The sequence below is a fragment of the Vidua macroura genome, chromosome 5 (genome assembly GCF_024509145.1).
Source record: "Vidua macroura isolate BioBank_ID:100142 chromosome 5, ASM2450914v1, whole genome shotgun sequence".
NCBI lineage: Eukaryota > Metazoa > Chordata > Aves > Passeriformes > Viduidae > Vidua > Vidua macroura.
In genome coordinates, this window is record NC_071575.1 from 4,526,011 (window position 1) to 4,539,224 (window position 13,214).

At 43.8% G+C, this 13,214-nt stretch overlaps 1 protein-coding gene across 2 annotated transcripts in view; it reads right to left on the minus strand.

Moving 5' to 3' along the window:
- Window positions 1-7,686: 7,686 nt before the first annotated feature.
- Window positions 7,687-13,214, minus strand: part of ERC1 (ELKS/RAB6-interacting/CAST family member 1) — a 271,097-nt gene continuing 265,569 nt past the window's right edge. For both annotated transcript variants that reach the window (XM_053978014.1, XM_053978013.1), the window contains one exon: window positions 7,687-8,583. In XM_053978014.1, coding sequence (XP_053833989.1) covers window positions 8,446-8,583 — 138 coding nt within the window. In that variant the 3' untranslated portion in view covers window positions 7,687-8,445. The remainder of the gene's footprint in view (window positions 8,584-13,214) is intronic.

A 13,214-nucleotide genomic window follows, 5' to 3' on the forward strand; every position in this document is an offset into this window, starting at 1 on the left:
GCACTGCAGAAGGCCCATGTTTAATCAGGAGCCTGGGCAATACAGGGGCTGTGCACACCCTTACAAATCTATCTGCAAAGGAAAATACCTCAAATCTGTGTGTGCTTGATCCCAGGGCTGACAATTTGCTGTTTCCACTGCTGCCTTGCCTGTTCAGTGTCACAGTAGCTGCAGTCAACACACACAATTCTGTTCAGATGCCTCGTGTTTTACTGCACAATGCATGAAATGTAACCTGATAACGCACAAAAGGGGTTTGCATCTTCTTTTCAGCACGAACAGTGTTACTGTTATGGGCCATCCAAAACATGAGTCAGCCTGCAGGGACACAGCCTGCAACTCACCAAGCAGCAGAGCCAGTGTGGGCTGCAGACCTTAGCTCAGCTCTCCCTGCAGATGGGCTGTCCCTGACTCGGACTCCTGCCCTTTCACTACTCCTTTAAAAAGGACAAGTCCTTCAGAAGTGGTGTTTGTGCCGTTATCAGACTGATGGGTACCTTGTTGTGCAGTAACTGGTTAAATTTATGTGGCATGTGGTTTCATTCAGCTGATCTGGACTGTGCTGCAGAAGCCAGGCACACCCTGGCCTGACAGGAATCACGAATCCCCTTCTCAGCCAAAGACGCCTGAGCAAACATAAACCAGACTGGGAACCAAGGGGCTGATGGACTCTCTCTCTCAAAGCTCCTGAGACCCTTAATCCTCACGCATCCTTTTTCCACACATGGCTTTACATGCCTGATTGAAGCCCAAGTGATTGAAATCCAATCAGCAAAGGGAAGGGAATGTCCAGGCACTGAGATCAGGACGCCTGTTCTTGTTACACACGCAGTCACTCGTATTGAAACAAGAAGTCAGGATCTCAAGAGTGTCATGAAATGATGAATCGAGCAAAATCAGAAGGGACAAGGCCAGCAAGAAAGCCCAGAGAAAAACTGACTGTACAGACAGACAAAAGGAGAAAGAAATGGAGAGAAACTGGTTAGAAAGTGTCCCAGTTTGGGGAGGTCTGTGCTGTCAGGGCTTCAGGATAGCTGCGGAGAATCTGGTGGAGTGTGTTTAGCATGGACATTGTTCTACCAGTGGGACCCAGTGTTGCAATGCTATTCTCTTTAAAACAGTCAAAAAACCCAGAAAAATGAGATTTTTATACTGACATTACTCAGGCATTTCTCATGTCATCAAAACGCATCTGGAGACTGGACACTGGGTAGAGCCCATTTCCACCAGCGCTGCAGGGAGCTCATCCTCTGTCACAAAGCCATGACTCTCCTCTGCTCCTGAGGGACAGGAGCCACATCCAGGTTTCACCAGGATCATGCTCAATAGGACAGTCCTGCTGGCCTTCCCACAGCAAGGCTTTCCAGGCACGTTGCTCTGGAAGATGCGATCCCGACACTGACTCAACACGGGATGCACATCTGGAATTCAGTCACCCATTAGCAACATTTAAGTCACTGACTTGGAAAACAGGCAGGAGAGACAAAGGGGACAGCTGACTGTAACAGCAGCTACTTTATCTCCACACCCCTGACCTGTGAGGTCCAGGGGTATCTGGGACACTCCTGTGATTGCCAGTCCCTCACCTTCACCTTGTAGGCAGCCTCAGCTGTGTCCATGAGCATTCCCAGGCACGTTGTGCAGCCAAACCCCAGCAAGTTTGTCCCACTGGTGCAGGTAGGCAACAACTGGGACCTCAAGCCTGGTGTCAGGGAACAGCCCTGCAGCCATTCAGCCTTCCTACCTGCCCTCCCATCCTGGGCACACAGCAGAGGACACCAAGCAACACACACTGAAATAAAGACAGGGCACAGAATTTTTAAATAATTTTATAATTTCCTGATGAACTTAGTCTGTGAATAAAAAAAGAAGAAAAAAAAAAAAGAACAAAGTGTTTATATTATCAAGGCAAAGTTGAATATAACACATTTTCTTTGCAATTTCATTATCCTGTCAGTAACATGACTCCAGCAATAAAACACATACAAGTTGAAGGCAGCGTGGGCACTTGCATCACGGACACCAATGTCTCCCGCTGCTGTCATTTCCAAAAGGAATTCAAGTACACTAGATCCCATCCCTAAAGCCTGCCTCCCCCTCCACTAAAGTGCAACACGTCTCTTCCAAAGCAAATGAGGGATCTGTGTCTGTGGAGTGGATGGAGCATCCCACAGAATTCAACTCCACAGATGATTTGTGAACTTGGTGTGCAGCTCTCCTCATTCACTGCCTTGGAAGGAAACGGCAAGATACTGTTTTAGTGGGCTTGGAGCAGCATGTTGGGCTAGCACAGAAGTTATTCCCCTGTTTGTGGTCCCATTGGATTCATCCTCCTCCAACATCTGGACAAATAAAGCCATTTTACACTAAAGCCTCCCCAGTTATACTGTAATGAGTGTGTAATGAGGGGCCAAATGCAGCCACCCCTGGGCAGGGGGGGAAGGAGGACTTGGCCTTGTCCACAGAGAGCTGGGAAGATGGGGCAGATAAAAGGAATAATGTCTACTTTTAAAATTTGGCTTCGAATTTGGTTTTTAAGATATCCACATTTTATAACAAATAAGAGTATACATGACCAATAGATCCATTTTTTGCCAGTTTCCAAGTGAAAGAAACCAATGTTTTGAACAAAAAGCCCTATCAAAGCACCAAGAGCCTAATGGGAATATCTACTTAAAAGCAAACTACATTGACTTGATTTTCAAGATCTGAACTAAGCTTGCAAAATGGGGTGAAACAGCATATGGTTAAGTTTGATAATAAAAATACATTCACTTAATGAAATTCTTTACCTGTGTTTGTAGGTAAAGCGATTTGTCAGGGATTTTTTTGTTACCCTTACACACAGTTTAGCCTCATGATGTTCCTTTCAAGCAATGAAAGTTCTTTGATGCAACCAGAGCAGAAAGTGGCTGCTGGTCCTTTCCTGCCCCAAAACGCACTTGGGTACAGGACCAACACCAGAGGCAAGGAAACACAATTTTGATAATGAACCTACCCACAACCACCTGCACTAGCTGATCTGCACTTGCTCATGTCCCTGGCATCAAGGGGTGGGATGGAGAAAACAGAAAATTTGGCCAAAGCATTTGGCCCATTCACATCAGTGGTTCCCATCTTAGGGGACACCTGGTGTTAATAACTGTTACCAGAAAAGACTGACTTCCAAAATACTGTTTCATTCTGCCCATTTCTGTCTTACATATGTACAGTATAAACCTGGGAAAGCAGGAATTTATACAGGGTTTGTAACATTTCCTAAGAGGCCAAGCTGCCTTGGACCTCAAAAGCCTGTGAAAGGCAACTGGTTATAATTATAAGCCCACAAATCCTTTTCCGTACAATCCCGAGAGGAGGAGTCATGGCTTTGTTGCTTCTTTACTTGAATTCCTTTTAATGAAATTTATTTTTATATATTTTTAAAAACACATCTTTTTCAGTTCTACTACTATCTTTTGTTTCAAACCGACAATAGACACACATTGTTGGTAACTGCCCCAGCCTTAGGACCACACAGACAATATCGACAAGCAGAAAACAAAACAGGAAAAAAACACCCCTGAAAAAGTCAGGGGAGATACTGATGACAGGGTTACAGCACTCACCACACACACTGGAAAAAGTCAGGATTTCTGAGTTTATGCTTTTGACACTAAAAAGTTTTGAAACAGTTTTTCTCTTTTTTTTTTTCTTTTGTTTTAAAAATAGTCAGCGGATACAGCCATTTTGTTCAGAAGGATCTGCTGTTGCGTAAGGTTCCTTCCATTTATATGGAAAAAAAAAAACAATTAAAAACATCTTTTTGTTTTAAAAAAACCCCTGACACTCCTCTTCCTCACCACGCAGATGAGAGGGGTCAGCAGAGTTGGCCTTGCCAGGCACGACGCCCCTGATGGCCCTCCCACCCCGCCAGCTCCGCTGGGGCAGTGTTGGTCATCCACAGCCTCTTTGTGTCCCTCTTCCAGTGCAGGCATTGAGCTGAGGAGAGGCTTCCTTTCAGTATCAGATGCCTTGATTGTACTCTTTCCCTTTAGCGTTTCACTGGAGTCATTTGAGGGATATACGTGTTACTGTATGCAACGACATTTCTGCTTTAAAATGGTATCAGTGCATGACTCTACATCCTTTGTAAAGACCCCTGCAGTGGCAGCGATTGGCAATTAGTACAGGAGTGGGGACTCAACCCTGTCAACCCTCATCAGATGTAAAAGTTTCCCAACGAATTGAGCACTAGCAGCAGAACGGATGGGAATTACAGGGCAAATGAAAAGAGGTGCCCCTTTGGTTCAACAACCAGGGTTATCTCTACAAGATTTATGACATTTATGCTCCCTTGTGCAAATTTCAGAGCCTTGAAGTACCAGGAAATTTTCTAGAGAAGGCATATTCCAGCCGTGCAACGAGAAACGGCGCATGCGGTTCCGTGCATCACGTCGGACCTTCACCTTCCGTCCCCAGGACTTGGCAAAAACTGGATATTCCAAAGAGGGTTTGGCATTTTCTGGAGTGAAATCTGGTTAAAGGCAGTCAAAATGAGAGAGAATACTTAGAGAAGCTTAGAGCTTCATCTGGGAGCATGCCAGGTAATTCTTCTTCCAATGGCTCGTGTCCTCACCCTCAAATTCTAGTTTTATGTCCTTGTAGTGTTTTACATGAGGTTGGATTCAGAGGAAAAGATGGACTTGGACTCGTGGATAGGGTTAGGGTTAGTGTCAGCTTTTACAGTGTACGTGGGCTTCAGAGGCTTCGGTTATTTTTTAGCCCAAACCCTGCCAAAATGACCTACTTAATTTTCTACAAACAGCTCCTTGAGTCCTTACATCTCTCAGTTTCTCTGCAAATGACAGCTCAGAAGAAAAAAAAAGTAGTATTAAAGCAGTTAGAACTTTCACGGCTCCTGCAGCAAATGGAACTTCATTCAACAGGAGAAGAAAAAGCAAATTTCCCCAGGGTCCCTGGGAAGGGATACAGACCTGATTTCCTAGAGCTGCTGCACTGCAGGACCGCTGTGGTAGGAAACTGTCTGCATCTGCCTGGCTGCTGACACTTGGAATTAAGGTCTTAAAAGAGCAGTGGTGGGTTAGGCAACTGGATGAGCATTGCAGGGTATGCCACATATGGCCCTTCTCCCATGTGCCTCATATGCAATTCCATGATGGCTCATGAGAATAAAATCCCTTTGTTGCCTTAAGGCCAATGGTGTAGCACTCCATACGAGTGAAAAGAAAAAGCTTTCAGTGGTCACATTCAGCATTAAATTGTGGCCAGCAGTACCTCCCAAACACCAAAGTTCCTCAAGCTATTCACAGGATCTCTGTCGACACGGGATCAGAGAGGTTACCTGAAATACTTTAGTGGAGATCAAGTCGGATCAAGACTCTTCCTAAATGAGATCTGCTCCCTCCCTGAAAGCACTTCACAGAGGTCTAAGATCAATCTTTAAGATGGGAAGCCTACAAGACCTAGGAGATAACAGTGGTTAACGAGAAAAATCACCAGGGCCCAACAATTCAGATGGAAGGAACAGCAGGTGTGTGGCTGGCAGATAAAGGACCAAATGGCCAGCGTGAAAACCAGCCAGGCTTGACAAATCCTCCCTGGGAAGAGGCCAGGAGGTGTGTAAACAGCGAGCTTCACCCAGCTGCTGATGCACAGATCCTGCACATGCTGCCGTGACAGCACCAGGCCTTTGGCTGGGGCACTTTGGACTACAGAAATGCAGCCACAAGCTGAGTTAGAGATGCTGAAGAAGCAGCAGCACTTCCCTGCGACGTGTGGGCAATGCAGTAAAGCCAGGGAATTGAAATAACAGCCCCAAGTGATCGCCCCTCGCTCCCATCCCCTCCCCCTGCCCCTGCCTCCAGCAGAAACACTATCAAGGAACATCTCAGTAAGAGGTTTACAAGCAGGAGCCATTTGAACCATCAATAAGGGAAATTCCACGGCTTCTCACAGAGGAAGGATTGTTTTACAGCAGGGAACCAGGGCAGCTGGAGATTTGACCATATAAGTTAATGAGAGAGTCAGGAGGGGTGGCGGTGGCCGATGATGCTGGGCTGATGGCTCTGATGCTTTTACAGGCGGCATTAAATTCCTTGAGTGAGTAATTAGGGGTGACGAAGAAAATGCAAGAGGGAAGATTTCAAAACAACAGCTCCTATCGAAACATGCTGACTCAAAGAATGGGACCAAAGAGGTGGTTCTGGGATGGGGCATGGCCCAGCAGTGTGTACAGTCACTGTCTGCTGGCCTTCCGGCACTCCCCCTGCCACACATTCAGCTTCCCATTACTCCCCTCACACGGGACACACAGAAAAACCTTCAGACACAGGCTGCAATTACAGGAAGAACTCAAGCTAGTTCTACTGATTTGCAAAGCACTGGCAATTCCAAAGTTGGAAAAGGAGTGATTTGTCTCTTCTTTTGAGACTTACTTCTTCCTAGACACCCTGGCTATGAATGTAGCTCCTTCTGCTGAATTATTACAGTAGAATCAATGAGGATGTGATTTATTCTAAGTTAGCTAGTTTTCATTAGAGTCTGCAGGTATATAAGGTTTCAGTTTTGCCCAATTTTCAGTGCTTGTTCAGAAAAAAACTACAGGGTACATCTTCCCTTACTCAAACTTTTGCTGATCTCCTTTCTGTTGGAAGCAATTGGTCACTTCTAAAGATAAAAACAAGGTGTGAAAGACCTACAGGCGAGCTGTGCCCTGGATCTGAGAGATGTAAGAAATGCAGCTTTCTTGAAAAGGCCTGCAACATTTTCCTTAGCAAAACAGCTTAGTGATTAAGCTCAAAATGTAGTAAGCCATATGGAATTAAATTGCAGGCTCTGAACGGGAGGTTTACTGAGAAGATTCATAATTAGCTATTGAGTAGAAAACCAAGATATTTCCACTGCTGTGTTATTTGGTCTCCTTTTGCCTTCCCCTCGCTCTCTGAAGTAATATGAGCCAGTCAAAGGGAGCAGCTCCTTTAAGGAGCACATGGTGACATGTTACAGGGCTCTGTCCTGCAGATGCCCCCAGACACACATAACCACTGGCAGCTAGGAAAAAAAACGTGTCTCCCCATTAATGCATAGTCCAAGAATGAACACCCAAGTCCTACTCATAAAACAGGATTTCTGACTTGCTACCACAATGACAAACTGATCTGGGATTTCAGGTCATATTACCTATCAGCAGGAGCTGTAATGAGTGTCAGAGGTGGATGGGAATAAAACTAAGGCCTCTCATATATACAGAAGAATTGCACTGGTTTAAGTAAAGCTGTGATTTTACACCTATCTACTCAGCTGGGTGCCAACTCCAGCAGAGATGCTCCTCTTCATAAGGGTTATTGCTCTGAGCTCAAACTCATTCCTCGTCAATGTAAGCTAAACCAAAATAAATTAAATTATAATTATAGTAAGAAATATGCTACTGGTTTACCTAACTTAGCTTTAAAATTAATACTTTTAAGCTAAATGATGCAAATTTCTCATTTACAGAATGCTTAAGACTATTCTGATGACAGTCAGTGTTCACAAAGTCATGGCCTGAAAAATTGGACAAACTGTACAAGTTAAAGCTGGGAACTGACCTGTTGACCACACTTGCTCGAAGGGAGAGAGCTCTCCATAAAGTAAGAACTTAGGAGACATAGACATATGATGAGAAACCTCATCTAAAACCCCCTAAAAATCAAAAGATGAAAACAGATGAAAAAAAATGCCCCACTTAGCAATTCAGACCAGTGAACAATAAAATTCCAAGTTAAGTAAACAGAAAGTACCAGTATGCCTACCTTTTTTCCCAGCTGCTAGATGAAATGACTAACAGGAGCAAGGAGGGAAACTTTCCTTTTCTCACTCTGTTACTTAAGAACATAAGAAGCATTGAGACAGGCAGCAAGCCCTGAGCTCGCTGATGCTGGCCAGCATGAGCCATAATCAGAGCACGCTCAGGTTTGGTTTTAGCACTATGAAATTCAGGCTTTCAGCTTTCATGAAAATAAAAAACAGGAAGGAGGAAAGAAGACAAGAAGGAAAAAGCAATATATTAATGAAAGGCAAGGACTACTCTTCTGCAACCTCATGGAGAACTAGAGCTGCTTGTGATCAGTGGATCCCCTCTTCTTTGCTCAGTAGACATGGAAGAGCTCTGCTTAGCTGTATCCAAAAGTCACCACCAACAAAGTCAATGGGGAATTGGATTCTAAAGTAGAAAGGCAGTGAGAAGATGAATACAAAAATGGCTGATTAATCATAGACTGGAAGAACCTAGAGAGCATGTAGTTTTTAGGGCTTTTTTTTTTTTTTTTTTTTTTTTGCCTTTGTTTTCTTTATCAAAGGTGCACCAGAAGTTTCCATTCCATGTTCTGTCTTTCACACTGCTCTCCACTCCCATGGCTCCGTGGACTGCCTGGGCTTGTGTGCTGCTCTGTGGACTGGTGGCCGAGGTCACGAGGACTCCTCGAGGGCGTTGACGACCTGCTCCAGGATGTCGGGGCAGTGATCCGCGATCTGCTGCAGGATGGCGTTGGCGAACTCCTGCAGCTCCACGCTCTCCCTCTCCCCCTTCTCCAGCTCGTCGTGCAGCTGCAAGAACACATGGAGACACGGTCAACCCCTGCTCTGAAATGTGCTCACTGTGTGACAGCCCTGGCCAGCAGGCTTGGCCACACCACCACTTTAAGGAAGGGAACTAACAGAGGTGACACATGCTGGGCACTTCCAGCACCTGCATTTCCTCTTGGAGACCCCCTCATCTGGAACTGAATGCTCTCCATCCTCTTTATTTCACTTTTTCATTCTACAGGACCAGGTTTGTCACCTTCCCAGTAAAGACCATGTCCACATGACTTAACTACTCCTGAATACATTGTTCTATGATAAATATAAGAAAAACTTCCTCTGTAGGATGTTTTTCTGAAGGCAACCATATTCCAGGAGCAATACAGCAGCTTGCTAGTGTATTGCTTTAAATAGTTTGACTTTTATTCATGAACAATGGGATGTTTCATAGGTCATTACTTGAGAATTATTCCTGATATGAAATCAATAGGAATGTCACATAATTACACATAATGCACCCGAAGTTAACCAGAATTCTATTTTTCCCGAGGAATTACTAATTTTCAGAAACTCTCTTTCCTAACTCAGTCAGAAGATGACTACACACAATTGCCGTGGAACATACATGATTTTTGTTTACTAACTCTGCATTTCCTGTTGGGTCATTCGTTCTTCAGATCCCTACAATTGGCTCAGAACAGGACACAGAATTTCAAACTTTATATTATTCACTCAGTCTACAGTTTGTAAACAGTTTCTCCAACAAGTGGTGTCCCAAACCATGTCACACAACATATCCAAACACAGCTTTTAGCTTTGAGCCTAATGCCATTGCCAGATTTAGGGTCCCACAGAGCCTTAATAAAGAGCAGGAAACATCTGCCTTCAGTAACCTGCTTAGCTGCCCAGCAATTGATAAAGTCCATGCTGGCCTGTGAACTGTGCAAAATCCCAAGGAAGGCTGTAATTTGTGCAAGCATTTTAGGGATTGCTATACTCACAGTGGTCCAAGGACCTCAGAGAACAAGGAGAAGCAGCATCCCTTACTAGGTCAGATGAGATGTATAGATAGACTGGATAAGGTTTCAAGCAGACAGCCCTGCCCTGTACTTTATACCAGAAAAGCTCTTTTATTTTTTTAGTGATAGGATTTTCTTCTAATGAAGTATATTCCCTATGAATATAAGAATATATGTAGCAGGTACATACACTTAAGATGGATTCTGAAGCTTATTTCCAGCTTCTGAAGCCAAAGATCTTTGTCACTTTGAGCTGCTGTGAGCAACTATCTTATCTTATTTGAACCTTCTTTTAAATTTTGTGTGGTTTAAAAAAATTAATATTATCTGTCAGTTCTAAATACTAATTAGTATTTTTATTGGAACTCTACTATGTTAATAAAAGACATGGAAAGAATGTCAAACTGGCATTTTTCATGCCTGAAGGGATAACTGTTCATCAGTATACAAATTTGTTGATCTGTGTTTGGCACTTCTGTAACACTGCTCAATGCAGGTTTTAAAAAGAAAGAACTATCAGGCAGCAGCACAGCAGGGATCATTTTACCACTTTAAGAGCACAATGCAGTGGCAAAGGTTAGATTTCTACAATTAAAATTCTAATCAGATACAACAGCGTGTCTCTATTTAGTGATGGTATCAAGCAAAGCACAGCAGATTGCTTCTGCAAGAAACACTGCTTAAAAACAAACAGCCTAAGAACGACTATGGAATAAATAAAAATGCTTTTTAAAAAAGTTATGGTGCAGGCTTCTGTAGACAAAAGTGTGAGAAAGGAAATTAAAAGGGCAAGCGTGCTACACTGTTCCCTTTACTAGGCAGGGTAGCATATAGTAAATTATTGGGGCTTTGCATGCTGAATGTTAGTTTAATGTGTTCTTATGTGCTTTGTTCCTACTGGCTGCTGCACTCACAGCACAGCCATAGGAACCCGAGAGGGGCTCCTGCCAAGAATCACAATGCAAAGGCAACCTGATCCCGCTCTGTGGAGTGACATGAGCTGGGAAGTGGGGAAAAGAGAGGGAGGGGAACACTCTGGGCTGGGGCAGGGCTCTGGGGGAGAGAGGGGGGGCTCAGCAGTAACCCATAATGGCTCAGGAATGGCAGGCTGTGGATGGGTGATTAGCCTGGTTCCAGCAGCCTGGCAGAGGTATTAGTCACGAGCCTAGGAAAGGTCCAGTCAGCAAGCAGGATTGAGAGAGTCAGAACAAGCAGCCAGGAGTGGTGCTGGATATTAAAAGCCAGGGGACTGGGATTCAGGGACTGCTTCTGAGTCTGGGGTTGTAAGGCTGGTGAGATCCCAGCGAGGCAGGCGGCCCCAGGTACAGCAGCCTGCAAACCACCCCACCACTGGTGTGTTCCTGGGAATGCCCAGAACTCTGAGACACGGCTGCCTTGTGCCTCTTGGGCCAGCACAAAGACTGCATGGTGCCATCCATCAGAAGGATGGGAGGCCATGGAGTTGGGAGAGAGCAAGCGACAGGAGAAACAGCCAGCGTTATCATTCTCCTTTTCTTATCTGGCACCTGCAAGGGTCCTGAGTTCTCAGCCCACAGCAGGAGAACCAGGAGAGGGCAGTGTTAGCAGGGAAAGCAGAGGTCCTGCACCACCACCACCTGCCCAGCCAGCACCCCTCTTCCTTCGGCCTTTCAGCCAAATCCTCCAGGTGAAGCACAAAGCAATTACATTAATGAAATATAAAAGCACCTGCAAGAGATTGAACTTCAAAACTGAAAGAGGGTTGGTGGGCAAAGGGGAATCCTGCAGGATGTTGTATTCAGTGGGGCAATACTGCAACATCAGTGAAGTCTCAGTTTCTTTCTCTACTAGTCAGCATTTATGTATTTATAAGATGCCTTATAAAAATCAAGATAAGCCCAACAAGATAAACTGACACCAAAGCTAATAAATCAAATGCAACCAAACAAAAGCAACCAACTTAACCAGAGGAGGAAAATATTTCCAAGAAGAGAGTTTTTGACCATCAAGAGCCCAAAAGGAGATGGCTCTGAATGCTGAAGGCCAGCAACAATACCTTACAAATTAGCACAGACAGAAAGTCTACACAGCTGGCTGGCAGATGTCTGTGATGAAATGCCTGTGGAAAAATAGCAGTGATAGCCTTGAGCTGAGTTTGCTAGCTTCAGAACAGCTAGATTTAATAATGTGATCCCTACTTCAACAAAGACATCTTAATTGACTCTATGGCTGCTGGTGGCAGCATTTCTAGATCAGGGATCTCCACTGATGTCACTCCTCAGCAGCAGCTGGGAGCAGCACACGTCAGACCTCCATCAAGCAAGGGGAGCATCCAGTTCTCAGTGGCATAACTGGATTCACCTGGATGTCTGGAAGTCCAAATTTTTAGGGAAGTTTCTTTAAAAGTATTAATATCAGTTCTTCTCCTGGTTTCCTAGATTTTTGTTCTTGTGAATGCAAGCTGACATGGTGTTATCCTCCCCATGCCATTTTTCTATGAAAATAAAAAAATGTGAACAATCCTTTCTTGAACAATCCTTTGTTTTGTCCTCAATTTTCAGCTGAGGATATGAGGAGATTCACATACTTGCCTCATAGAAATCACCAAAAATGAGAAGGCAAAGCCAGATGTGTTTTTTGTCTAGTTGATGACAAGTAAGAATAGACAGCTCAGAAGAAAAGGACAGCAAGGACCCCAGAAGTGCTTAATAGTATTTATCTTTGGACAGAAAAACAGAAATGGCCTTCAGCATCTCAGGGGAAAGAAAGCTTGCAGATAATCTGCAATAGATTCAGACACTTTTCAGCACTGCTGCCTTCTTTCCTGTGTTTAGAGCAAGTCATGAGAGGAATAATTTTCCATTTATAGTTAAACTCCATCACTGAAAAAAATCCCTAACAATTCACCATGAATTTAGCTTCTCTGTTCCAAGACACTTCAGAACTTATTTAAAGATTAGTAGACATTCAGGGTCATATGAATGATTCATATGACAATAATTTCATAGTTAAGAAATGGGATAAAGTTTTATATCCAAACTGGGTGAATTGTGCTGCTGCTCTGCAGAACCTTTGTGGCCTCTGCTTTTCCCATAATGCAAACAAGGCATAATTAAGCTAAGAGTCTTTAAAACTTATTTATACTCCCCAGTGTGATTTTTGCCTCATTAACAATTCCACAGAAACACTGATAAAAAAGGGCAAACAAAGATAAACTGGTATCTCATCTTGGGCTATGGACAGTAAACCTGAATACAGAATATGAAGAGCTTGTAGAGCAGTACAAAAAGAAAGTTAGTGGAGAACTTCTATAAGGATACAATACCAGGATATAAAATTATGTTTCTCCAAAGTTCAAGTGTTTCTGGATCAGGTTATGGTTAGTTTGACAAATACATTTAGAGCTTAAAGTAACACAAGTAAGCATCAATAGGAAATTACACTGATTTAATCTAAACCTTTGTTTTGTCTCAAGTTAAACTCACTGTAGCTCAGGGAAATGGTCAAGAGCTTTGGCTCTACCCAGACAAACCATTGTATATATGTGTGTTTGATGCAGTGAGAGCTAATTACATATAAACCTTTATTTCTCAACTATGTATCTATAAAAGAGCCAAAAGAAAGGGTTACGAGTATGGAAATCCAGTCTGACAAATT